General features: G+C 62.2%; 3 protein-coding genes across 7 annotated transcripts in view; 2 read left to right on the forward strand and 1 right to left on the reverse strand.

The window, feature by feature from the left end:
• Positions 1-1,718, forward strand: part of CAPZB (capping actin protein of muscle Z-line subunit beta) — a 119,775-nt gene extending 118,057 nt beyond the window's left edge. For all 4 annotated transcript variants that reach the window (XM_051858035.2, XM_070079213.1, XM_051858034.2 and 1 more), the window contains one exon: positions 918-1,718. Coding sequence is in view for 2 of the 4 variants with exons in the window: in XM_070079213.1 (XP_069935314.1) it covers positions 918-1,005 (88 nt within the window). In the remaining 2 variants the exon portion in view is untranslated. The remainder of the gene's footprint in view (positions 1-917) is intronic.
• A 1,794-nt stretch (positions 1,719-3,512) lies between these two features.
• On the reverse strand, positions 3,513-16,143 carry SLC66A1 (solute carrier family 66 member 1). 2 transcript variants are annotated; one of them, XM_070079214.1, is made up of 8 exons: positions 15,971-16,143; positions 11,780-11,993; positions 7,539-7,668; positions 7,019-7,106; positions 6,342-6,484; positions 6,147-6,239; positions 5,580-5,765; positions 3,513-4,313 (listed from the first exon to the last, which is right to left on the reverse strand). In XM_070079214.1, the coding sequence occupies exons 2-8, from the start codon at positions 11,941-11,943 to the stop codon at positions 4,215-4,217; spliced, it is 903 nt and encodes a 300-aa protein (XP_069935315.1). In that variant the 5' UTR covers positions 11,944-11,993; positions 15,971-16,143; the 3' UTR covers positions 3,513-4,214. The 2 variants fall into 2 exon arrangements, with proteins under 2 accessions (XP_069935315.1, XP_069935316.1); XM_070079215.1 differs by lacking the exon at positions 15,971-16,143 and having other exon boundaries at positions 7,539-7,664; positions 11,780-11,913.
• A 9-nt stretch (positions 16,144-16,152) lies between these two features.
• On the forward strand, positions 16,153-22,771 carry LOC100352937 (aflatoxin B1 aldehyde reductase member 4). The gene is made up of 7 exons (XM_017346514.3): positions 16,153-16,506; positions 18,352-18,539; positions 18,693-18,797; positions 19,416-19,512; positions 19,760-19,859; positions 20,328-20,457; positions 21,644-22,771. Exons 1-7 carry the CDS (start codon positions 16,191-16,193, stop codon positions 21,803-21,805), a joined length of 1,098 nt encoding a protein of 365 aa, XP_017202003.3. The 5' UTR covers positions 16,153-16,190; the 3' UTR covers positions 21,806-22,771.
• The last annotated feature ends 3,226 nt before the right edge of the window (positions 22,772-25,997 follow it).

The raw sequence follows: 25,997 nt of genomic DNA on the forward strand, positions 1-25,997 counted from the left end.
CACTCTGGCGTCTCCAGGACTCGGTCCCCAAAATCCAGTCTCCTGGGCCCTGCTTCGCTCTGCTCTCCCCAGCACGCACACGTGGCGGGGACACCTGACCCTTCCTTTCCATGGTTTGCGTGGGTCTGACGTCAGACCTGAGGCTCTCACCGCACGGCCAGCCCAGCGTGGCGCCCAGCGGCCCCTGCACTGAGAAAGTTAGCCAGCCACTTTGCGCCTGGCCGGCCGTCTGTCCAGTGCGTGTGACAGGTCAGGGCCGTGCCGGGGGCGTTTCTCCAAGCTCCAGTTGCTCATCTGGGATGCGTGTGGGGGAGAGCACTCAGGTGGGTGACGCCCACGAACTGCAGCGTTCCCAGTCCCTTTAACCCCACCCCACCCCGCAAGCCTGGGGTTCGCCAGCGGGGGCCCAGGCCACCCTTTCCTCTGCCGCATTTGGAATCCTGGCAAGGTTTTTTCCGGGCCAAGCTGACAGCTGCTCACGGGCCGTGAACCCAGCATGCGCCACCGTGCAGCCGCTGGTTTCCGGAACACTCGCCAGGCGGCAGCCCCTGCCCCCTGTTCTCCGCAGGGCCGGGGCCGAGCCTCCTCCTGGGCCCCTCCTAGTCCCAGCAGCTGATTGGAAGCGGGGTCCTTGCTACGTTGTGCCTGGAAGCCTGGAGGCCACCATTGGGTTCCGCTAGCTGCGGTCATGGTCAGCCTGGCAGACACGAGCAACTGTCCCTGTTGGCTTCCCCTGAGCCGCGCCCCCTGCAGCAAATCCCAGGCTCCCGGTCCCCAGGCTGGGCCTGTGCTGACCTGGGAGAGGGGTGCCCGAGCCCACACCCCAGCACCTTGCCGGCCACGTCGGGGAGGCGCGAGCCCCACGGCCCCGTGCTCCTGCCACTCGGCCCGCTGTTGACGCCTTGTCTCCCTTGCAGGTCTGTGCAGACTTTTGCAGACAAATCTAAACAAGAAGCGCTTAAGAACGACCTGGTGGAGGCTTTGAAGAGAAAGCAGCAGAGCTAAGCCCCTGCTCCGCGCTAGCCGGACACGCCGCGCACTCTTTAGGTTCCTTTCCTAGAAAACTCGTTTTCTGCTCCCTGTCCCCGGCCCCTCCCTCCCCGACAGGCCCCTAACAACGCGCATCCTCGACCGCACAGCGCCATCTCCCCAATAAAGCCCAGTCACCGCCCTGCTCCGGCTCCGAGGCCTGCTTCCCACCGTTCCGCTGTCAGAACTCTGGTGTCTGCATAGAGCCCGCGAGGGCCCGGTCCGCCCCGCCCGCCCCCCCCTTAGGCATAAAGACGCTGTCCGTCAGCCCCTCCCCTCCCCCTTTTTGTTACATTGGTGTAAAAAATGTAAAACAAAAAAATTTTATGAAATAACTGTGGTGTGTGAGAGACAGAAGGAAACCTGGAGGTGCGACTCCAGTGCGTTTGGGAGTTGCTTGGGCGGGGGGCGGGGGACAGGGGCCAGCCCTGGGCGGAAGGAGAGGGGCTCAGCCGTCCTGTGCAGGCTTGCCCCTGTCCCTCGGAGGCCGCGGGGTGGGGGCGGGGCTGCTCTTCTGGCCAGGTGCTTTTCTGTCAATTTTTACGGAATGCAAAAGGAGTTTTTTGTTTTATTTTGTTTTTTTGTAAAGCTTAACAAAAAATATCTACATCTTATACTTGAGCCTCCATACTTAAAAAAAGGAAAAAAAGAACAAAAAAATTAAATAAAAAGAAACTGGGACGCAGTTAGCACTGGGTCTGCCGTCTTCTTTCTCGCACGCCTCCCTCGAAGGCCCGCGTGGCCTCAGCCGGGAGGGGGAGGGCTGACTCCACGGTGGAGACGCCCCGGCCGCTGAGCAGGTGCGGGGCTTGCCGGGGAGTGGGTTCCGGAGCCCTGGGCCTCCTTGCGCCCCGCCTTCCAGACCAGCCTGGTAGGGAAACGCGGGGCGGCTGTGGAGCGCCTGCGCAGGCCGGTCCTTGGGCACCCCCGTGCCTCCCCAGCCAGGTGCCGGCACGCCCCTTTCAAGTGGGAGAGTGGGAGGAAGCAGGCTGTGGGCTTGGGGAACCCGCAGAGCTACAGGATGGGCCTTTCTCCCCCCCCACAAACCCCAGGCCAGAAGGTCCTCGCCTGCTGCCCACAAGACCCTACCCCCACCCCGAGTGCAACACAGCACAGCACACGGGAGCTGGAACCACAGAGCCCTGCACTCGCGTCCTCTCCACCCTGGGGGGTTCCAGCAGCTCTTGCCACACAAGCGGAACAGATGGGCGACTGAGACGCTGCGATGCTGGCCTCGCTCTGGTCACCGCTGTGCACCGCACTGTGCCGAGGGCCTGTCGCTCACCTTTGTCAGGTGGCCAGAAGTCATACGTGAAACCTGGAAGTCGCAGCTGTGCTGTGCCAGGCTGGATCTTGCTCTGTCTTCTGGAATCTTCTGCAGGAGCCACCACTGCTAGTTTGGATGCTAGTGACTGGGGCTCTGATACTGGGTTTGCTGGATGGGAGGGAGTGAGTGGGGAGCCGTGGCCTGGCCAGTCCCTGCCCTACACACTCCCAGGCATGCTGGCTGGCAGGGCCCCTAGAGCATTCCAAGATATGGAGGGAGAGGCTGAGTACATGGCAGAGCAGTGGGGTGGGGGTGGAGTGGCCTGTGGTCTGTGGGCTGCAGGCGATGCGCTCCTGGGGTGGGCAGCTCGTCCCCCACCTCGCAGGTGCCCCTGGATGCCAGGTAGCAGAATGGGAGGCAGCCTGGGGGCGGGGGGCTCTGTGGGAGCCCAGCAGGCACCATGGGGCCAGAGCACTGCTGGCAGATGGCACAATCCGGGGCTCTGTCTCCCCGGCCCCTTTCACTGCCCACCTACCTCTGGGGTCCTCCCTGGCTTCCGCTGGACCCAGCTCCCAGAACCCTGTCTCCCGATCCCCGGCCGACCTCTGCCCTGTGCGGTGGGGCGGGCACTGTGGAGTAGTGCCAGCCTGCCGCCTCGGTGCAGTGACCCCAGCCGGGCCCGTGAAGATGCACTCCGGCCGGTCACAGCGGCCGAGCTCTCTTCCTCCTGCGAGCTTCCTCCACGCTGGCTAGCGTGTGGGGAACCTGGCGTCCCCCTGCCCATAACCTGCAAACCCTATAAAGGCTGGAAGATGAACCCTGGCCAGCCCCGGCCAAAGCCAGGTAGGCAGGGGGCTGGGAGCTGCCCCACCCGCTCCACCACCCCTCACTGCTCTCAGCTTTGTGCCCCGCAGGGCCCTCCTGCCCGCGAGGGAGTTCCCAGGAAGGCCCTGGCCCCCGCCTGCAGCAGGCAGTCTGTTGGGGCCCAAGAACAGTTCAGGGCCGAGCCCTGCCCCCGCTGCCCCCTCCCCCTGTAGGTCCCACCCATCCTGCTGGCCGCCACCTTCTCCAGGAAGGTCTCCCTGGTTGTCTCTTCAGCTTTGGAGCTCAGCCCCGGTGGCTGCGCCTCTGTGGGGTGGGGAATCTTTTTTTCTGCCAAGGGCCATTTGGATATTTAGAACATCCTCCGCGGGCTGTACGAACTGAACTTAGAAGGTAGCTGCTATTGATTTATTGGATTCCGAGCCCTGTCTGCGGTTCTCTTGGCAGGGCCAGACCACTAGACCCTGCGGGCCTGACGGGACCCCGGGGCCGTTTTCAGGTCGTCTGACGCTGCGGTACCGTCACCCCATTTCACAGATGAGGTAACGGGCACCCAGATGCAGGACCAAGGGTGGACCTTGACTGCCCTGCTCTTGCTGAACACCGAGCAGCAGCTGCCCCCACCCCAGCCCCCTCGTGCCGCTGCGTCCCCAGCACCCAGGGTGGGGCCTGCCACGGAGCCGGCCCAGAGCAGCAGTCTACAGACACCTCGACGGGACGCCCCCAGCGGCCCAGAGCAGCCTACAGACAGGACGCCCCCTAGCGGCTCCCAGGCAGCCGGGCCCGCGCACCCAGGGACTGAGAGGCCAGCCAGGGGCCCCCAGGGGGCGCTCAGGCACCATGAGGTAGGTGGGTGTGAGGGCAGCCCCGCCCCCAAGGCTCCCAGGGACGGCAGCCTTCGCCCTGGGAGGCCGGGGCTCGGTGGAGGGGCAGCTGGGCCACGGGACAGCAGCAGTGCCCACACCCCTCCCTGCCTGGGCGTGGCACGTGGAGGGCTCCGCCTCCCTGCCTGGGCGTGGCACGTGGCGGGCTCCGCCTCCCTGCCTGGGCGTGGCACGCGGAGGGCTCCCTCATCCCGGGCTCAGCCGGGGGCTGCTCAGCTAGGGAGCAGGGGCTCGCGCTCCGCGGCGGTGGCGGTGGTGGTGGCGGAGGCGGCGGCAGCGTGGTTTCTGTACAGCAGGAACTGGACGGAGATCTGAGGGCCCAGGTTAAGGCCAAACCTGGCAGGCGGGGGGGCCTGGGGCTCCCCCAGAGGGACCTCCCTCCACCCTCCCTCCCTCGCCCCCTCGGTGGGTGGGAAGGGTCACTGGGGCCCGCCGACCTCTGTTCTCACTGTGCCTTCCACACCGGATGTCTGCCGGGCTCCTCAAGCCCTAGCCAGACCCCGGGTCAGGCTGCCTCCCCCGGCAGCCTCCCCGGCCCTCGTCTGTCCACTCTACAAGCTCCGTGGCTTCCCCTGGGCTAGCGCTTAGAGCTCCGACTTCCTGTGCGCACACCCAGCAAACGCTGAGACAAGGGCAGCTCGGTGAATTTCTCCCAAGACTCCTGGCACCGTGGGCTAAGCCTCTCCCTGCGGCACCAGCATCCCAGGTGGGCGCCGGTTCGAGTCCCGGCTGCTCTGCTTCCGATCCCGCTCTCTGCTACGGCCTGGGAAAGCAGTAGAGGGCCCGAGTGCTCGGGCCCCTGCACCTGTGTGGGAGACCCCAAGGAAGCTCCTGGCTCCTGGCTTCGGGTGGACCCAGCTCTGGCTGTTGTGGCATCTGGGGAGTAAACCAGAAGATGGAAGACTGACTCTCTCTCTCTCTCTGTCTCTCTCTCTCTCTCTCTCTCTGCCTCTCAGATAAATCTTAGAGAGAGACTTGTTTAGTGAACCCTCGCTGAGCACTGGCTGAGGGCCGTCTCGGGTGTGTGCCTCCAGGTACTCAGACTTCTGCCCCCATCACCTGCATGAGACAGCCCCGGTCAACCAGAGGTCGACAGCTGCCCTGTGTCGCGCGGCTGGGAAGCGACCGTAACTGGCGTTGTCATCACGTTGCAGCTCTCATTCCCACAGCTTCCCGGGCTGGTTCCTGCGTTCCCCAGGGCCTTTGCATAGGCTGTGCCTAGAGCAGTCTTCCCTCGCCTTTGCCTAACTTCTTCAGGCTCAGTTTAAACAAGACTTGTGGAGACCTCTGCTGACCGTGCAGGCAGACCGCCCGGCGCTCTCGGCAGCAACGGGGCCACGGCGGTGGCGTGATCTGGTATCCCGTGTGCCCGCTCCGCCTCCCCACGGAGCCACAGGCTTCCCTGGACGAGGGCCGGTCCGCTCCTGCTCAGTGGGTCCACGGCCTGGCTGCATGGCCGGCACACGAGAAGCGTGCGCTCTTGAGTCAACGAGGGAGGGAAGGAGGGAGGGGTAGTGACCCCGCAGCGGCCGCAGGCAGAGCCCCCGCCCGTGCCGCCCTGCGCCCGCGAAGGATACCACGGTGTCCAACAGCAGCACCCCGAGGCTGCCCACGAGCCAGGGCAGGTGGTGCAGCAGGTAGCTGCCCTCGCTCTGGCCCACCTCGGGGTTCTTGAGCAGCACGCTCGTCCCGTACAGCGTGTTCCCCAGCATCACCAAGGCGAACAGGGAGTAGGAGATCCCCTCGGTGGACTTCCGCAGGAACTGGGGGCGCGGCGGGGGGAGGGGTCGTGCTGGCCCATCACGGTGTGGCGAGGCCAGCCTGGCCTGGGACCAGCCCCACCCGGCCCTCCTCCTCTTCCTCTCCTGGAGCCCGCCCGCTGAGGCCACACTGCTGCGCCCACTCTCCGGCCTTGCAGTCTCTCAGGCCCAGCTGCCTCCCCACCCCAGTCCCCACCGCCTCCTCTGCCTGACCTCTGCCCTCCCTGCGACACACGCAGGTCTCACAGGCACCTGCAGGCCCGGGTGCTGGGGGCACGACGGAGGCTCGGAGAGTGGGATCACCTTGCCCAAGCCCAGGCGGAGTGCGGCCCGGACCTGAGACTCCCACCCACTCTCCACCCGGAGGGCCCACCCCCGGCTCACGTTGGTGCGGATCTGGGGCAGCCGGGAGAGCAGATAGAGCACGCTGGAGACGGAGCCGATGACGAAGCCGACGACCTCCTGCCGGGTGAAGGGCTGGCGGGGGCGGGGGGGGGGGGTGCGGTGAGCCTGCAGCCCACCCGGCCCCCAGGCATTCCGGACCCCCACCCCATTCTAGCCCCACGCCCCTCACCTCACCTTATTGCCTGGCTCCAGAGACAGCAGTGTCCGTCCCTGGAAGACCTCCGGCCGGGCGGCCACGGGCCCAGCACTGCTCAGCAGCGGCACAGCACACACCGTCCCCATGACGAAGAGCAGCACGGAATTGATGGGCACAGACACTGGACACGGGGCGGGGGGGCGGGGTTGGGGTCTGAGTGGCAGCGGAACCCTGGCCCTGACCCTCAGTGCTGTGTGACCTCACACCGGTGACCGAGCCTCTCTGGGCTGGAGGGTGTCAAACAGAACACCTCTCCTAGGGTGGGAGGCGAACCGGGGGGACAGCGGGGTCACCAACAGCAGAAAACCCCCCAGCTGACCGGGCCTAGTGCCCCTGCGGAACCCTGGAGGGCAGAGGCAGCCGGGCTGGGAGAGGATGCCCTCGCCTCACCTCCCCAGCCCGCACGCACGGCTGCACGCGGAGGAGGAGGCAGGAGCCCCCGCCAGGCCTGCAGGCCGAGCACTAGCAGAACCCCGCCCCGTCAGGTGCGCCCAGTGCCCTGCAGCCTCCACCTTGGCCAACAAAGGCTCAGCCTCGCAGACAAGGCCTTGCCGAGGTCGGCTTCATCGCCCAGCAGCGGGGAGCCCGCGTCGTCCCGGCTCCAGGCCCTCTGGCTGCCAGCCGAGTGCTGGCACAGAGCGGCCGCCATACTCACACCGAGGCGGGCGTTTCTTGAACTTGTAGTAGAAGTACAGCGTCAGCATCACCAGGTCCGCCGAGACGTAATACACGGCTGTGTAGGTCTGCAAGGGCAGCGGGTCCAGCGCTGGCTGTGGCCCAGGCTCCGGCCCACGCCCCAGCCGGGGACCCTGCCCTGAAGGAGGGGACCCCCGTTCCCACTGAGCAGAATGAGACCCAGGCGAGCAAAGGGCCACGGCCACGCAGGGGCTCAGGGCCGGCCTGGGAGCCGTGAAGGCTTCCCGCTAGCCCCCGTGGGCACACAGTGCAGGGGAGCGACGCCAGCCAGGCCTCCCACGGGAAACCTCCTTTCTCAGAGCCGGACACCTGGAATGCGCGCTCAAGGTCACGGCAGCCCAGGGGCAGACCCCAGCGGGCTTGTGGCTTGATGTGACTGCCCACTGTCGCACAGCTCGGCGGGCAGAGGCAGAGGGAATGACAGGCCGGGCCTTCCTCCTGCCGGCCTGGGCAGCCCGCCCCACCCGGGGCCAGCGCACCTGCAGGGGCAGCTGGTCGGCGAGGAAGGAGCCGATGAGGTTGCAGGAGTCTCCGCCGATCCAGCCCAGGAGGAACCACAGGGACAGGGCCTGGTCCATGTTGCCGGTCTTGCAGGCCTTGATGAACTGGCTGTGGAAGAGGAGCTGCGTGTGCTCAGAGGCCCGGGGCCACACAGCTGCCAGACATGGGCCACAGGGCAGCCAGCAGGGCCGGTGGGTGGACAGTGGAGGGAAGGCTAGAGCCCACCCGTCCTGCAGCTGGCTCTCAGGGCCCGCTTTGTCCTTGGGAGGACTCTTATCAGGAGAATGCCTTCTTTTTTAAATTTTGGGCTTTGTTTTTTTCTTTTAAACAGTTATTTGAAAGGCAGAGAGAGAAAATCTCAGGGGGGCCGGTGCCGTGGCTCACATGGTTAATCCCCCGCCTGCGGTGCCGGCGTCCCATATGAGCACTGGGTTCTGGTCCCGGCTGCTCCTCTTCCAGGCCAGCTCTCTGCTGTGGCCCAGGAGTGCAGTGGAGGATGGCCCAGGTGCTTGGGCCCTGCACCCCATGGGAGACCAGGAGAAGCACCTGGCTCCTGGCTTCGGATTGGCGTAACTCCAGCCGTAGCGACCATTTGGGAGGTGAACCAATGGAAGGAAGACCTTTCTCTCTGTCTCTCTCTCTCTCACTGTCTAACTCTATCTGTCAAATAAATAAATAAATAAATAAAAAAGAAAGAGAGAAAATCTCAGAGAATCTTCCATCCGCTGCTTCACTCCAGAAATGGCCACAGCAGCTGGGGCTGGGCCAGGCTGAAGCCAAGAGCCAGGGGCTCCAGCCAGGTCTCCCGTGTGGGTGGCAGGGATCCAAGTCTGGGCGCCACCAGCTGCAGCCTTCCCAGGTGCGCCAGCAGGGAGCTGGATGGGAAGTGCAGCAGCCGGGACTTGAACCTGCTCTGGGCTTGCACGGCAAGGTTTGGAGGTTTGGAGTCAGGTCTGTGCTTGGCGCCACTTCCCAGAGACCCTGGCTGCTTTCTCGAATGGAGGGGGTGGGGGCAGCACAGCAGGCCAAGGCCTGGCTGTTGTGGGCGTTGGGAGCACAAACCACCAGACAGGAGCGCACACTCATGCTCTCTCCCCACACCCCCCAAATAAATAATTTTTAAAATGTAGATAGAAACTAAATATTGCCTTATCTCACCCATCACCCACACACCAGCAACAGAGGGAGCCGGACACTGGCCCTGGTTCCCACGCCAGGCCCCCACGCCCCCTCTCCCTCTGTTAACCCAGCCTCGTTCCCCTCTCCCTCTCAGGGATCGTCCTAAAACCCCAATCTTCCAAACCCATGGGCACCTCCGGGGCTCAGCAGGAAAGTCCTCGCCCCGCCCGGCCTGCCAGCCCCTCCCACAGCCCTGCTCCGCCGACCCCTCCTCATCATCTTCAGTTTCAGGAAGCGCCGGTTCCTCCCGGGACCGCGTCCACGTGGGCTCTGCCGCATCTCCTTCCTCCTTCTCCGTAACATTCAACACCCGAGAGGCCCGAGAGGCCCGGGAGGGCAGGGCAGTGCTTCTCAGCCACGCCCACACCACTCTCTGTCCCATCCAGGAGAGGCCAGGTCCCCGAGAGCAGGGGGACAGCTGCCACCCTTCCAGCCGCCACTCCGGCTCTCTCCCAGGCTTCCGGTGCTCCTGTGGTCCACCAGCCAGACCCCGACCGGAAGCGGACGCCTCAGCCAGCTCCTTGGAGAGATCTGGAAGTTCTCATCCTGCCCACGACAGGGAGTCTCTCCATGGCTCCGGCAGTCCCCCAGCCCTGTCCACCTGCCTCCTGGGGGCACCTCCAATCCACCCACCACGGTCCCCAGGACAGCCTCCCTCCTCCAGCCTCCCTCTCCGCCCCTCCCTGCCATGCCCAGACGGGACGCTGGGCCAATTCAGTGGGGAAGGCACAATCTTTCTTCTACACGTGGCACTGGGACAACAAGCTATTCACAGCAGAACAATGTGATCAGGCCCCTACGTGCTACGGATTAAACATCTAAATGTCAGAGGCCCAGCCACAAAACTCCTAAAAGGGGAAATTTCTGGTACTTGAATTAGGCTACGGTTTCTTAGCTATGACACACAAAAAATAAGTATAAAAGAAAAGGTGGATAAACTGGACATCACCAAAATTTAAAACTCCTCCACTTCAAAGGATATGACGCAGAAAGCGAAAAGAGGGGTGGGCATCTGGTGCGTGGCTAGGACCCCACTTGGGACAGGCGCACCCCACGCCGGAGGGCCTGGGTTCAATTCCCAGCTCCACTCTCGATTCCAGCTTCCTGCTAACACACAGCCTGGGCAGCAGCGGGTGACAGCTCAAGTGCTGCGGTCCCTGCCACCAGGTGGGAGACCAGGTTGCAGCTGAGGGTTCCTGGCTTCGGCCTGGCCCAGCCCCACATTTGCAGGTATTTGGGAAGTAAACCAGTAGATGAGAAATCAGTCTCTCTCTCTCTCTCTCTCTCTCTGCCTTCAAATAAAATAAGTAGCTTTTTTTCAAAGATAGCGGGGGCGCAGCAGTGTGGCCCAGCAGCCTAGGCTACACCTGCAGCGCCAGCAACCCATATCAGAGCACCACTTGGAGTCCCAGCCGCTCCACTTCCAATCCAGCTCCCTGCTAACGCACCTGGGAAGGCAGCACCCATGGGCGAGACCTGGAAGAAGCTCCTGGCTTCAATCTGGCCCAGCCCTGGCCATTGCAGCCATTTGGGGAGTGAACCAGCGGATGCAAGAACTCGCTCGCTCTCTCTCTCTCTCTCTCTTCTGTAACTCTTTCAAATCAATAATCTTCAAAAAATAAACTGTGGCGCTAGTTACACAGCCTGTAGACACCAGAACCATGGAGTTGGGCACTGAACTGGGCTCACTGCAGCGCGTGGCTGCCCCCGGTGACGCTGTGAAACCGGCCCGCTTCCGACAAAAGCCTTCTCTTCACCTGAGCCACGCAGGACAGCTCACGGGTTACACACCCTTCGCGGCCTGTGTGTTTACATTTTTATTATTTATTTTTTCATCTTATTTGAAAGGCAGAGAGACAGAGACAGACAGATCTTCCATCCCCTGGTTCACTCCCCAGATCCTGCCACAGCGAGGGGGCCCGAAGCCAGGAGCTGAGGACTCCATCCGGGCCTCCCACGTGCTGGCAGGGACCCAGTCACCTGAGCCATCTCTGCTGCCTCCTACGTCTGCATTAGCAGGGAGCTGGAGTCGGGAGCCAGAGGCGGGCACCGAACCCAGGCATCCGGACGCAGGACAGAGCCATCGCTTAACCACTCGGCCGGATGCCTGCCCCAGCTCCTTCACGACCAAGCCCGCCTGCCTCCGCCCAGGGCAGCAGCCTCTCCCCCATGCTGCACACGAGGAAGCAGCAGGACCAGCAGCACTGGGGCCGGCGCGGCGGTGTCGGAGGTGAAGCCTCCGCCTGCAGTGCTCGCATCCCATATGGGCGCCAGTTCAAGTCCCAGCTGCTCCACTTCCGAACCAGCTCTCTGCCATGGCCTGGGAAAGCAGTAGAAGATGGCCCAAGTCCTTGGGCTCCTGCACGCGTGTGGAAGTCTTGGAAGAGGCTCCTGGCTCCTGACTTCAGATCAGCCCAGCTCCAGCCATTGTGGCCATTTAGGGAGTGAATCAGTGGATGGAAGACCCCTCTCTCTGTCTCTCTCTCTCTCTGATGATAACTCTCCTCTCAAATAGATAACCAATCTTTTAAAACAAAAAAAAAGAAAGAAAGAAAAAAGCCAGCACCACCAACAGCTTCAGACCGTGCACACAAGTGCAAAGCCTCTGAGTTGAGCCTTGGCATATGCTCCCCTGTGTTATTCTCAGAGCAACAATGGGGAACAATATTCCCATTTTACAGGTGGGGAAACTGAGGCACAGAGCAGTGAAATGACTTGCCCAGGTGGGAGCGGGGCTGAGTATGGCCGCCCCAGACCACCAGGCCATTACACAGTGTGTCCTTGTATCCTGACGGCAGCAGTGGCCACACAAGGCCGCGCCCACTGCCACCACTGTCTCCGCTGCCACACTGCCCATGCCTAGAGGACAGAGGCCGTGCCTGGCAGGCACTGCCCCCCACCACACGTCAGGGAGGGTGGGGCGGACACGGGCTCTGCAGAGGCCCAAGGCCAGCCAGGTGGGCCCTCCCAGCAGTGCTTGGAGCTCCCGCCCCCACCCACCGTGCAGCCCTGCCTGGCACGGCTGCCCGGTGCTACTCACGGGAAGGTGGAGGCTGAGAAGCAGAGGATGGAGATCAGGCCCAGGCCCACGCTGGCCTCGTCCCAGCCGTCGTAGGCACACTCGCCGAACACGTCCCAGATCCACTGGCGGGAGCCGTTGGGGCAGCTGGAGAAGTTGCCAGAGGTCAGCTTCCTCCAGACCATGGCTGCGGACCGGGCGCCCCCAGCCCGGGGGGCGAGCAGAGAGGAGGGCTCTGCAGGAAGGAAGAGAGGGCGGCTTCAGCCTCGGACAGCCCGGCCCGGGCCTTGGTGCTCGCCCACGGGCACACGGGCAGCCGGCAGGCTCACAGGCGGAAACACGGCACGGCGACCACACAGCGCACAGGAGCGGGGATCTGCCGTCGGGGCAGCGCCTCCAGATCCCAGCCTCACTGCCTGTGACGCCATGGCCTCAGCAGGCGCTCGGCCTCCTCGTGCCTCAGCTCTCTCGCCTGTACAATGGGGGCAAGAACACTGCCTCCCTCACGCTGTTGCGGTGCAGGTTAATGAGTTCAGAGAGAGCGCAGCATGGAGTCCCCAGTGCTGCCTTTTGTTAGAACCCCGGCACACCCAGATTGCTTCCGGTTCTTCTGTAATGATGCTACGCCGCTCTGCGGAGGCCAGGCCTAAGTCCAGGATCTCTCACACAGCGGGTTAAGCCACCACTTGCAACGCCAGCACCGCGTGTCGGAGTGCTGGGGTGTGAGTCCCGGCTGCTCTGCTTCCAATCCAGCTCCCTGCTCATATACACACCCAGGAAGGCACTGGAAGATGGCCCAAGTCCTCAGGCCCCTGCCACCCATGTAAGGGACCAGGATGGAGTTCTAGGCTCCCGGCTTTGGCCTGGCCCGGCCCAGCCATTGCGGCCATTTGGGGAATGAACCAGGGGATGGAAGTTCCTCTCTCAGTGTCACTCTGCATTTCAAATAGATAAAAATGAATCTTAAAAACAATAATAAAGTAGGGCCACCTGCACATCGGTGAGATAGGGCAGGGAGGCACCGCTGGCTGGGATTCAAGTTCAAGGTGCTCCAGCCCATGTCTTCCCAGGAGATCACGTGGCGTGCGGGATGCTGCCAGCAAGGGGCCCCCAGTGGCCCCAGCTCCTCACTACTAACAAAGCTGCAGGATGGCTGCCTGCAGGGGCTGCAGGGACGGTACCACCAGTTGCCCGAACCAGGGTCCCCGGAACAAGGGTAGAGCAGTCACTGCCTGTGTGATGACCCTAGAAAAGGCACAGAAAGTGCCGGCTGGCTGGAGCCACCTCCACGGTGACAAGCCCAGCACAGACTGCTGGGCCCCTGCCAGCTCTGTGCCCCACCCCTGGCCTTGGGAGGACCATGAGTGATCTGCCAGGGCCAGCGGCCAGGAAGCCAAGGACTCAACGCCAGGACCGAGTCCCAGAGCCTCCCGTGGGTGAACCTCCTGTGGGCTGGCTACCCGGCTTCTCCTTTTTACACTGAGCCAAGAGGGACTTCCTCCCCAGGCCGGGGCTCTCTCCAGCCTCCGTCGCCCCCAGCTGGGACACGCCTGGGGAGCCGCCGAGCTCACAGGGAGCAGGAAGCAGCAGCAGTGCCAATGATGCAAGCCAGCTCCTCTGCTCAGGAAGCCAGACTCTCAGCCACGGACAGAGCTGGGGGCAAGGGCGCCCCAGGTCACTGTCCGCCTGGCACCCGGCACAGGGGGACCCCAGGCTGATGACCAGCAGCCGAGCTGACACAGGAAGCCTTTACGTGATGGCCATACGAGGCCACTCCAAGTTAACACAAAGCCCAGGGGAGAACCGGGCCAGAGGTGTTTCAGGTAAAGTTCGTTGGTTCCCAGCCCCCCTGCCCTCCCTCCTCCAATGTCAGCACAGTTCATCACACGTCATTCCACGTCATCCTCACCGCTCCCTGGCCAAGCAGGGAATGCCGTCCCGCTGTACAGATGAAACCGAGCGGCCGAGGGCAAGTGAATTACCCTGCCTGATCCTGTCCATCAGGCAGCGGTCACGCTCTACACGCACAAGCGGCCCTCGGCAGGTGCCTGACTACAGGCGCAGTGACTGTTTCCAGAATGAGAGTCCAGGATCTCAACCACCCTCGGGCCTGGGTCTCACTCGGTCTTCACCAGGCTAGGGTGGACACATCCTAGTGTGTTATTGGTGGGGACGGGGGTGGGGGTCATGAGGAAAGCACTTTGGTTTACAGGGCCCATGACACTGTCCCCTGACCTCGGACGGAGCCTCCGTGCAGCGCACGCTCAGGACACTCGGAGGCAGAGCGGAGCTCTAACAGCAGGCGCCTTCCTTTAAAGGCCACCGCGCAAAGTGCCTGTCGCTGGAAGCCAGGCGGGGTTCCCAGCTCCTGCGCAAGCAGCACCGAGCAAACAGATGAGTGGGGTCGCAACAGGACTTCAGGTCCTCCTGCAGGGACGGCAAAGGCAACTCTAGGGGTGCCCTGCAGTCTCCCTTGGAGGCACCTGCTCAAAATTCGGGGCCAGCGCTGTGCTGTAGCAGGTTAAGCCGCCACCTGTAGCACCGGGGACGCTGCTTCCCTTCCGATCCAGCTGCCTGCGTTAATGTGCCCAGGAAAGCAGCAGAGGATGGTCCAAGTCCTTGGGCCCCTGCACCTACATGAGAGACCTGGAAGAAGCTCCTGGCTCCTGGCTTCAGCCTGGCCCGACCCCAGTCATTGTGGCCATCTAGGGAGTGAAGCAGCAGATGGAAGACCTCTCTCTGTGTCTCTCCCTCTTTCTCTCTCTGTAACTCTCTGCCTTTCAAAATAAATTAAATTGGAAAATAACTCAGGGGCCGTGCACCTGGCCACGGCTCTGGGAGACCAGGGTTAGGCAGCTCTGGTGCTAAGAGGCAGCATCTCCCACCTCACCCAACCTCCTCTCCCAGACCCCAGCTAAGTGAAGAAAGTGCCCCCCACCAAATCAGACCAAGTATCCACCTCCGTCTACAGGGGCAAGTCCAAAGTCCTTGAGGCAAGGCCCCAACAGCCGCCAGCTCAGCCTTACCCACGGCCTCCCGCCCCAGGCCTTTGCACAAGCTGCCTCCCTCCCTAGGCCCGTCCATCTCCCCCTCCCACCCCCAGGGCCCGAGCGTGAGGCTCCGCCCAGGTCCTAAACCACACCCCTACCAAACAGGCTTTGCAAAAGCCAGCTGGACTACACACCACACACCTGCCCAGAGGCCAGGGTCCTCCCCGCTCAGCCACCCAGCCCAGGTCCAGGAAAGGAGGGGGGTGGGGAGGAGGAGGGAAGAGAAAGCAGGGAGGACAGCAAAGGGGAAGGGGGGGGAGGAAGAGGAAAGGTTGTGAGCGGGAAGGGCCCCGGGTGGAGGGGACAATCACGTGGAGCCTCCTGGGCTAGACTAGCAAGGACCCACTTCAGAGTTCTAATGGGGGGGGGGGGGCACGGGGGGGGGGGGGAGGTTTAAGCACTCATCTCTTAAGCTGTCTGCAGTGTTAAAGGACACAGCCCAGGCCAGGGGATTACGTGGGTGCTGCTCAGCACACACCCCCCCCCGCCGCCGTGGCGGTCACTCTGCTCCTGCCGCTGACCCCGCAGGACCCCGCAGGACCCCGCAGGACCCCGCAGGACCCCGCAGGACCCCGGCCACCCCGGCGCACAGCAGCTTCCAGGGCGCTGAATGCACGAGACCCGGCGCCCGCCGGACCACAGCCCCACACACTAGGGGGCCACAGCACGCGGGGCTGGGCAAACCGGGGCCCCCCTGCAGGCCCGGGCAGAGGGCGGGGCGGTCAGCGTCGCCGCTTCGGGGTGCGCCCTGTCCAGGTCCCCGGGTCAGCGGCCACGACGCCCAGCCGGTGACTCAGGACGCGCGCGGGCCGCCAGTCGGGAGGGATAATGACAGGGCAGCCATGGGGACAGCGGCGCCGGGGCCCCTCGCCGGCAGGGCCCGGGAAAAACAAGGCCAAGGCGAACCCGGACCCGCACCCAAACCCCGGCCCAGACGCCCGAGAAGCTGCGCTGGTCGCCCTCAGGTTGGGGAGCGACGGGGACATGGGCCCCCGAGGGCCACCAATCCCGGCCCGGGGCCTCGCCCCGGCACTTGGCGCCCCCGGCAGGGGACGGGAGCCCGGGACCTTGCAGGGGCTGGTGGTGGAAGGTGTGGCAGGGAAGCCCCGGGAGTCGCGACCCCCTGCCCCAAGCCTTGCCGCCAGCGCCCGCCGCGCCTCACCTCGCTAGCGCCGGCCGCGGGACCCGGCCTCCGGGTTCAGCTCGCGCTCTGGGTCAGCTGACCTGGCGCCGCCGCCCCGCCGGGGCCGCGCACTTGGCAGACGGTCCCTGGAGATCCAGCGTCCGCGCCGCGCTCTTGCCCTCGCTCCCTTACTTCCGTGGCGCTCCGCCCCCGCGGTGTGGGCGGGACCCGAGACGCCCCCTGCGCAAGCGCAGTCCCCATGCTGCGTGCAGGGTCTCGCGCCGTGGCCCGCGCCGCGGTCACCTGCGCTCGAGGCTCTGGGGCGCTGGATCCTTGCACTGCAGCCATGTCCCGACCGCTGCAGGCAGCTTCGGGAGCCCGGGCTCGGCCCGCCACGGTGCTGGGCACCATGGAGATGGGTCGCCGCATGGACGCCCCCGCCAGCGCCGCTGCCGTGAGCGCCTTCGTGGAGCGTGGCAACAGCGAGCTGGACACGGCCTTCATGTACGGCGACGGCCAGTCTGAGAGCATCCTGGGCGGCCTGGGGCTCGGGCTGGGCGGCAGCGGCTGCAGAGGTAACGGTGGTACCCGATGACCCCTGCGCCGGGCAGAGCTGATTCCGCCCAGCAGGACGCGGACCCAGAGTGCACGCCACCTGCCCCCACCCACCCACTCACCCCGCATCTCTAGGAACCCCGGGCTCGGCAGGCACGTCCCGCCCCGGACACCTGGGCTGGCCCGGACTCTTCTCCGCATCTCCCACCTTCCGGGGGCGCACTCGGAGCCTCCAACCCTGCCGGGCGCCCATAGCCAGCCCCCACCCCGGGCTCCATCTCCTTGCTCCCCAAGCAGGCTTTTCCCGCCCTAGACGGTCCCCTCAGTTGGCAGAATCTTTGGCAACTGCAGGGTTGCCCTGGGGGAATAGGAGCATTAGGGTGGGGGTGGGGAGAGGGGGGAGAGGCCTTTCTGTCCCTTCTGTCCTGGGGCTGTAGACCAGAGAGTGGCTGACCACTCCAGGGAGCTCAGAGGCCCCCCGGGAGCACACTGGGGGGCCTGGGGGTGGCGCAGGGCACCCGGCGCTGATAGTAGCTTCCTGCAGGAGCACCTGGGAAAGGGGGGGCTAGAGGTGGAAGTTCAGTGGCCGCGCAGGAACTCAGCTTGGACGAGCAGAGTGAGGTGTGAGGACAGCCAGTGACCCCGCACAGCCCGGGAGGGGAACGCGGTGGCCAGAGCCTGGTGCCATTGGCAGCGCCTTAGGGCACACCCTGTCCTCCCTCCCGTCCAGTCCAGTGAGGAGCTCTGCCCAGGTGCACGGCTGCAGGCACGGGTGGGCCCCTGCCTCCCTGGTCCACGCTCTGTCCGGTTCACCTGGCCTCTCCCTGAGACTGAAGATTGCGTGTCTGAATTGGTTTTTCTTTTCTGGTCTTTCCCTGCTTCTTTCTTCGAGGCCAGGGCCAGGCTGGGCCAAAGTCCTCAGATCAGACCCGCGGCAAAGTTCACACGCAGGATGAGTGCACGGGGGTGTGGGGGAGGGGGAGCATGGAACTTGCACCCCTCTGGCCTGCAGGGTTGGCTTTGTTGCTGGCATTCTTCTCGGGGGCAGGAACTGTGTTAAATTAACTCACTTCCAAGCTGCTTGGGTGGCAGAACACAGCGGATGTGCTGTGTGGGCACCCATCAGTGAGTCTGGCGGGGAGGCGGGGCTCTCCTTGCCCCACCCTCAGACTCAGGGCTGCCGGGGCCCCTTTCCAAAGGCTGGGTTTCTGCCCTAAATGTTTCCAGGGCTGCCCGCTTGAGTCTGCCCCACACCGCAGCCGGACTGAGTGTAGCTGACCGTGGACCCGTGACAGCCCTGTGCAAGACATCCAGATGGAGAACCCGTGGGGGTCGAGTCTGCGCCCCCTCCTCGGTCACGTTCCACCACGCTCTGCCCTGGAATTCATGCCGTTGGAACGCAGAACGGGAGCCTCCCAGCTGTGTCTGTCTCTGGCTTTGCACGTGTCCCACACAGGGCAATGCACCTCCCACCCTTCCTTGTAGGCTGGGAACTCAGCCTGGGGAGCCTCCCCAGAGAAACGGCCCCGGACTCACAGGCTGGGCCTGGCCGCTGGGCTGCTTCAGCACCTGCCCCTCCGGATCGGGGGCCCTGGGAACCCTCAGATCTCTGTATCCATGGCATCTCTGCACCCTCGGTCTGTATTACAAGGCCTGGCCTAGCCAGCAGTCTGGTGACCTTGACAGTGACTGTCACAGAAGCAAACACTGAAAGCTGACTTCAGACGTTATTGAATCCTGTGACCCCTCTGTGAGAGAGCATCTTACAAACAGGGAATTGAGAGGCTCAGGGTTCATGGTGGTTCACCCAGGTGACGTGGGGTGGGAGCAGCTCTTCTAAGTCTGTTTTCTGTTCTTCCTCCAAGTGAAAATCGCCACCAAAGCCAACCCCTGGGATGGGAAATCGCTGAAGCCCGACAGCGTCCGGTCCCAGCTGGAGACGTCGCTGAAGCGGCTGCAGTGCCCCCGCGTGGACCTCTTCTATCTGCACGCGCCCGACCACGGCACCCCCGTGGAGGAGACGCTGCGCGCCTGCCACCAGCTGCACCAGGAGGTGAGGGTGGCCCCAACTCCAGACACGGACTCTGCCCCTCTTCTCCTCGTGAAACCACCGGGAGAGGGAGCAACCAGGAGGCACGGCACGGCCCGTGTGCCCCTTCCTGGTCTCCTGGGCAGCACTGGTTCTGACCACAGCCTCTTCCCGCAGGGCAAGTTTGTGGAGCTGGGTCTCTCCAACTACGCCGCCTGGCAGGTGGCCGAAATCTACACCCTGTGCAAGAACCACGGCTGGATCCAGCCCACCGTGTACCAGGTGAGGGCCGCGCACGGAGCCTGGGTTCTCATCGCCCTGGTGCTCCCATCTCCTGTGCAAGCCGAAGGATGCCAGCCCGGCTCCTCGCCTGGTTCCCTGCCTGCCCAGATGGCACCTGACTGCTCCTCCCCCATGTGGCTTTGCCCTTCGGCCTGAGCCATGTGTCTCCACCCACCCTGGGCACAGTGCTGAGGGCTCACATGATGTGGTCCTTCCTGGAGCAGTCTGCCCCCGGCCCCCAGGAGCCTCCACTTCCGAACCTCATCTGATTCCCCCCAGTGAGAACGTTTGAGCACCTGCGCTGATCCACAACCTATTTGATTGCAATATTCCATCATCTTGTCAGTTTTTTAAACTGTAACATCTCATAGAGACAGAGAACTTGCCATCCTTCTCCTGGTTGCAAATCCAGTGTCCAGCACCTGGTGGGTGCCCACAGAGGTTTCTGGAATGGTGGTCCGGCCTGGGTACCCTCATGGGCCCAACACTGTATCCCTACCTGCTGCTACCACCGGAGAGGCTGGAGATACTGCTGAGTCCTGGGCTGAGAGTCTGAAAAGAGGCAGAGGTCGCATCCCTTGCCCGGGTGCCCCCCTGCAGCCTGCGCCTCTCCCCCAGGGCATGTACAACGCCACCACCCGCCAGGTGGAGAAGGAGCTGTTCCCCTGCCTCAGGCACTTTGGGATGAGGTTCTACGCCTACAACCCTTTGGCTGGTATGAGTCCCCCTGGGGACAGGCCTCTTGGGGTGGGAGCCCAGGCCCTGCTCTGTCTCGGCTGCTCCTGCCCGGGGGACACCCAGCCAGGGCCTGGGAAGCAAGGGGGGCCATAGGAGGAGGGGGCAGGCAGCTCTGTGGCCTTCCTCCAACCCTGGGGCTCCCCACCTGCGGTCCAGAGCCCTGAGGGGTCTGGCAGCCTCTGGGAAGACTCTGGGCCAGGGGTCTGACAGCAGCCTTTCTATAGGGGGCCTGCTGACGGGCAGGTACAAGTATGAGGACCAGGATGCAAAAAAGCCAGAGGGCCGCTTCTTTGGGAATAACTGGGCAGAGACGTACAGGAATCGGTGAGCTGGGGCTGTCTCTGTGCACGGGGGGGTGGGGGTGCCTAGCTGTCCCAGGGCTCCCTTACCTCCTGCACCTGCATCTTGATTACTCCAATAATAGCAGGTGGGGTTTCCTCTGCTCTGGGGCCTCTGTGAGGAGTGGGGGTCCTGGGCCCACGTGGTCTTCCACGTCATAGCTCTGCCCTGAGAAGTCACCTGCCGGGCAGGAAAGACAGAACCAGGGCTGGAGGCTCAGGAGCCTGGGCCGGCCCTGTCTCTGCTCCATGGTGGCCCTGGGTCAGATGGGGGCAGGTGCGTGATTCTCAGGAGCAGAGATGTCGTCGGGGCCTCTGGGGAGGCTGATGTGGAGGGGACACGCCCCTCTGTGCAGCAGGGTGGGCGGGGACTGCTGGCCGCCTGGCTCTCTGGCCCTGGCCCCCAGTGCCACCCCCGTGGGTCTGACCCCTGTGCCTGTCCCCACCCGCCCAGCTACTGGAAGGAGGAGCACTTCAAGGGCATCGCCCTGGTGGAGAAGGCCCTGCAGGCTGCGTATGGCAGCAGCGCCCCCAGCATGACCTCGGCCGCCCTGCGCTGGATGTACCACCACTCCCAGCTGCAGGTAAGCGCGCTGCCCTGGGCCCCAGCGTCCGCTCCTCTAGGGGATGGCTTCATCTGAAACTACACTTTCTTCTAGCTCTCGTGGGTACCCTTTCCCTTGTTATTTTTTCCCATCTAAGTGCCAGGTGTTGGAATAAGGCTTTTGCAGACATGGATGCAGTAATTACCTAGTTTTTAGGAAGAATGGCTGTCCCAGTTTCGTTGATGAGGAATTTGCCATGCATTTAACTATGTAATCCATTAGGGTCCTTGCTGGGAGCTGAGATTTCTGTGTCTCAGAGTCCCTGGTCGTCCTGGTTAAACCCGTCTCCAGCATCTGGCTTGGACTGTCACAAAGTACCTGCCACACATGAGGGTACTTCCATATACACATGGAGGAGCAGGTGTCCAGTTTAGCGGGTTGAGAAGCTCATTCACAGCCGAGGGCTGGGGGGGGGGGGGTTCTGTCCCAGCACGGGGTCCTCAACTGGCTTCCCACCCACGCACACCTTGGAAGTAGCTAGGGTAGCTCTGGCCATTGGCTCCCTGCCACCCACGAAGCAGACCTGGGTTGAGTTCCCTCCTCCTGGATCCGGCCCCAGCCCAGCCCTTCCTACTGTAGCGTCTGGAGAATGAGCCACCCTGTGGAAAGCCTCTCTGTTTCTCAGATAACAATTTAAAAAATTCATAGAAAATGGACTGAGAAGATAAGTTTATATGGTGCAAAAATTATTTAAAGCTGTGCATAATAAGACTCTCCAACATGTGTTCCATAAAACTTCTATGCATGGAACTCAGAATTGTTCTGTACCAGATAGACTTTTCTTCCAACCCTGTTCCATGACCTCCCTGCAGCGCCCTCATGTACAATGGGGCTCCGTATGGAAGCCGAGAGCTTTGCCTGACTTTTCACGCCCATAACACTCTGAAAATAGAGAAGAGGGAGTCCAGGGGAGGTTAAAGAACCAAGCCACGTTTGCACAGCTGCTGGGTGGCAGAGCTGGGCTCTGGGCGAGCAGGGTGGCACCCGGGCAAGGACACAGCCACAGAGTCACAAAGACACAGCCGCCCCCGGCTCCTTGAGTCCTTTCTGGCACTACAGGGAGTGACCAAACCCGGACCCCACGGCGGGGCGGGCAGCTGGCTGGGCCGTGGGGGTGACGGCAGCCCCGGTGTGCACTGAGCTGACGTCTGTGTCCCCCTTGCAGGGCGCCCACGGGGACGCGGTCATCCTGGGCATGTCCAGCCTGGCGCAGCTGGAGCAGAACCTGGCAGCCGTGGAGGAAGGGCCCCTGGAGCCGGCCGTCGTGGAGGCCTTCGAGCGAGCCTGGCACCTGGTTGCCCACGACTGCCCCAACTACTTCCGCTAGGCTGCTCCCGGCTCAGCTGCCATGGCCCTTATCTGAACGCCTTCTCCGCCCCCCGCCAGTCTCTGCCTTAGCTGAGGCCTCCAGACCCTCGGGGTCCATGCACTCCCTCTCCAGGCCCCCGCCTGGGCCTGTGCCTTCGCAGTGCGGGCGGCCAAGGCCGATCCTGCAGGAGCTTTGCCTGCTGAGTGAGGCGGGCCCTTCCCTGGTGCAGCCTGCCCGGGTGAACCCCAACCTCGTCTCCTCTGCTGCTTGCAACTCATCCCGCAGCCCGCCCTGGGCCTGAGCGGGGGCTGAGCCAGGCGCTGGGTCTGAAAGGGCAGACACGGTGGGAGGGGTCCCCAGGTCTCCTGGTCCTGGTGCCGGCTCCAGGCTGACCGCTCAGCAGTGGCTGCGGGCCCTCAGTCCTCCCCGGCCGCAGGGTGTCTCCCTCAGGAGCCTCGCTGGGTCCTTAGAAATGGGACCTCGGGGACGAGTCCCCATGAGCGTCACCAGCAAGGACAAGGCCCCTCAGGAGGCCTGGCCCCTTTGTCACTGTCCCTGTCTCGGCCCTGGCTTCACTCTCACCCAGCTGAAGCCCCTGTCCTGCCCTCCGTAAGACTCGGCCTGGGCCCTGGCCTCCTTCGCTTGGGGTGGGGCACAAGCAGCCAGGTCCAAGGTAAAGCCGCTGCCTGCAGTGCCAGCATCCCATGTGGGCGCTGGTTTGAGTCCCGGCTGCTCCACTTCTGATCCAGCTCTCTGCTGTGGCCTGGGAGAGCAGTGGAAGATGACCCACATCCTTGGGCCCCTGCACTCATGTGTGAGACCCAGAAGAAGCTTCTTGTTCCTGGCTTTGGATTGGCCCAGCCCTGGCTGTGGCAGCCATTTGGGGCGTGAACCAGCAGATGGAAGACCTTTCTCTCTCTGCCTTTCTCTCTCTTTGTAACTCTGCCTCTCAAACAAATAAAATTTTCGTTTCTTTTAAAGACACCTGTGGTATCCCTGAATCCTATATCAGAGTGGCTTTAAAAAAAAAAATGATGGACAGAGAGTAAGCTGTTTATGTTTTACTTCCCAAGTGTTACCACCAATAGAAATAGCCATAAATTATGTATACGGAGGAGTTAAAGCAGCCTGTGGGAACTGGGAGTAAATGATAAAAAACAAGAACTTTGTTTCACAACTCAGCTGCATCAAGGTCCAAACACTCGTAGGCAGCGCCGGGCCTGCAAGCCACCTAGTTCATGCCTAAAGAGCGGAGCGTCCGGGGTTGAAGCCAGGCCCGTGCAGGCCACGGTCGTAGCCAGGACCGAGCAGGCTCGTTTATCTGATGAACTGAAGGAAAACGGATGCACCTTACGAGCATTAAGATCAAAAATGCCATCGCTGCGGCTCACTAGGCTAATCCTCCGCCTTGCGGCGCCGGCACACCGGGTTCTAGTCCTGGTCAGGGCGCCGGATCCTGTCCTGGTTGCCCCTCTTCCAGGCCAGCTCTCTGCTGTGGCCCGGGAGTACAGTGGAGGATGGCCCAGGTGCTTGGGCCCTGCACCCCATGGGAGACCAGGAGAAGCACCCAGCTCCTGCCTTCGGATCAGCGCGGTGCACTGGCCGCAGCAGCCATTGGAGGGTGAACCAATGGCAAAAGGAAGACCTTTCTCTCTCTCTCTCTCTCTCTCTCTCTCTCTCTCTCACTGTCCACTCTGCCTGTCAAAAAATAAAAAATAAAAAAATTTAAAAAAGATCAGAAAACAAGAAGTCAGCAGCTGCCTCATCAACACTGCGAGGTGGCTGCCTAGTGACCTCCTGCAGAAATTCTCACAGAGTTGCCCTTGTTTGGGGCCGGCGCTGTGACATAGTGGGTAAAGCTGCCGCCTGCAGTGCCGGCATCCCATATGGGTGCTGGTTCGAGTCCCAGCTGCTCCACTTCTGATTTAGCTCTCTGCTGTGGCCTGGGAAGGCAGTGGAGAATGGCCCAAGTGCTTGGCCCCTGCACCCACATGGGAGACCTGGAGGAAGCTCCTGGTTTCAAGCTTCAGCCTGGCCCAGCCCGGCCCCCTGCAGCCATTTGGGGAGTGAACCAGGATGGAAGACCTCTCTCTCTCTCTCTCTCTCTCTGTGTGTGTGTGTGTGTGTGTGCCTCTCCTCTGTAGCTCTGACTTTCAAATAAATATATTTTTTAAAATTGGCCTGTTTGATGACAGGAGTGAGCAGCATCATTATGGTTGGGAAGGGCTCGAGTGGCTTTCTTGGGTGTTTTTCTATTAAAGCTTTGTGCAACTCTCAAACGTGCTCATGATCAGTTGTTATCATTCTTTGGTCTTCCAGAATGTCAACAAACAAAATGCCTTCAGCCTCCTACAAAACTGTGGCCACTCTTGGTTGGCCAGCTTTTGCTTTTGCCTGTTTTTTTATTTATTTATTTGAAAGAGCATCAGCAAGAACATGGGAGAGACAGAGACATCGTCCACCTGCTGGTTCATTCTTCAAACGGCCACTACAGCCAAGTCAAGGTGAGGCTGAAGCCGGTAGCCAGGGAGTGCATCCGGGTCTCCCTCGGGGGTGCAGGGGCCCAAGCACTTGGACCATCTACTGCCTTCCCAGGTGCATCAGCAGGAGGCTGGAGGGAAAACAGCAGCCGGGACTTAAACCAGCACTTGATAGGAGACGCTGCTGTCATGAGTGGCCGCTCACGCCGCCGCACCGCAGAGCCGGGCCCCTGGTTTTTGCTTTGGGCCACTTCCAGCTGTTGGTGGCCATTGCTTTGTTGTGCTTTGTCTTCAGGGCTGCACTGGCAAAGCCAGGTTTCACCTCTGGGGACAGTCCCTGGAGGGGCTCCCTGCTCCCCTGTGCCACAGTTCCAGTGGCAGCTCCGCCTTTCTCTGCCGCTGACCTGGCTGCACCAGTTCGGGCGCCCACTGAGCAGAAACGTGCTCGCCGTTACAGTGGTTGTCCGGAGCCGTATAACCTGCTGGGCTGTGCTTCTGCTGTCGATCACAAGTCCTCTCCAACCAGGATGTCAACGAGATTACATTTTTCTTTGAAAATTGGTGTGGACTGTTTGCTGCTTCAGGTTTTGTCTTCAATGTCATATTGTTTTCCTTTAGTGTTATTTGTGAAATTATTATTCGCTTGAAAAGCGGAGAGGCCCACAGACAGAGGTTTCTAACTATTTCACCCCCAGTTGCCCACAAGAGCCAGGGCTGGGCCAGGCCACATCTGGAAGCCAAGAACTCAGTCCCGGCTTCCCACGAGGGTGGAGGAACCCAAGTTGTTAACCCATTACCTGCTGCCCCCCGAGGGGGTGTGCATTACCAGGAAGCTTGAATGGAGGCTGGAGCAGCGGAACAGGAGCCCAGGCTCTGGTGCAAGATGCAGGCATCCCACGCAGCAGCTGAGCCACTCAGCAGATGCCCTCCTGTCTTGCCCCCCCCCCCTTTTAAAAGAGGTTTATTTATTTGAGAAGCAGAGTTATAGACAGAGAGAGGCAGAGACAGAGATCTTCCATCCACTGGTTCACTCCCCAAACCGCTGCAATGGCTGGAGCTGCGCCCAACCAAAGCCAGGAGCCAGGAGCTTCTTCCCGGTCTCCCAAGTAGGTGGCAGCGGCCCGAGCACTTGGTCCATTGTCCCCTGCTTTCTCAGGCCGTAGCAGAGAACTGGATCAGAAGAGGAGCAGCCAGGACTCCAACTGGCGTCCATATGGGATGCTGGCACTGTAGGCAGAGGCCTAGCCTACTACGCCACAGCACCGGCCCCATCTTGTCCCTTTCTGAATCAAGTTATCCATTTACAAAATGCATAATGCAGGTCCTTTTAAATTGTTTTTATTTTTTAAAATAAATTATTTATTTGAAAGGCAGAGTTAGAGAGAGAGAGAGATCTAACATCTGCTGGTTCACTCCCCAAATGGCTGCTGGGCTGATCTGAAGCCAGGAGCCAGGAGCTTCATCCACAAACGTGCAGGAGCCCAAGCACTTGGGCCATCCTCCTCTGCTTTCCCCGGGCGCATTAACAGGAAGCTGGATCCGGAAGTAGAGCAGCCGGGACTCGAACCTGAGCTCACGTGGGATGCTGGTGCCGGAGGCAGGGGCTTTAGCCGCCACTATGCCACAGAGCTGACCCAGCTTCCTGATTTCTTAAAATGGAAGTCTGAAAAAAAACCCGGAAATTTGGAGCCCTGATTTCAGGTATGTTCACTAAGTATTGAAGTAAATTT

The sequence above is a fragment of the Oryctolagus cuniculus genome, chromosome 7, assembly GCF_964237555.1.
Source record: "Oryctolagus cuniculus chromosome 7, mOryCun1.1, whole genome shotgun sequence".
In the NCBI taxonomy this organism is placed as follows: domain Eukaryota; kingdom Metazoa; phylum Chordata; class Mammalia; order Lagomorpha; family Leporidae; genus Oryctolagus; species Oryctolagus cuniculus.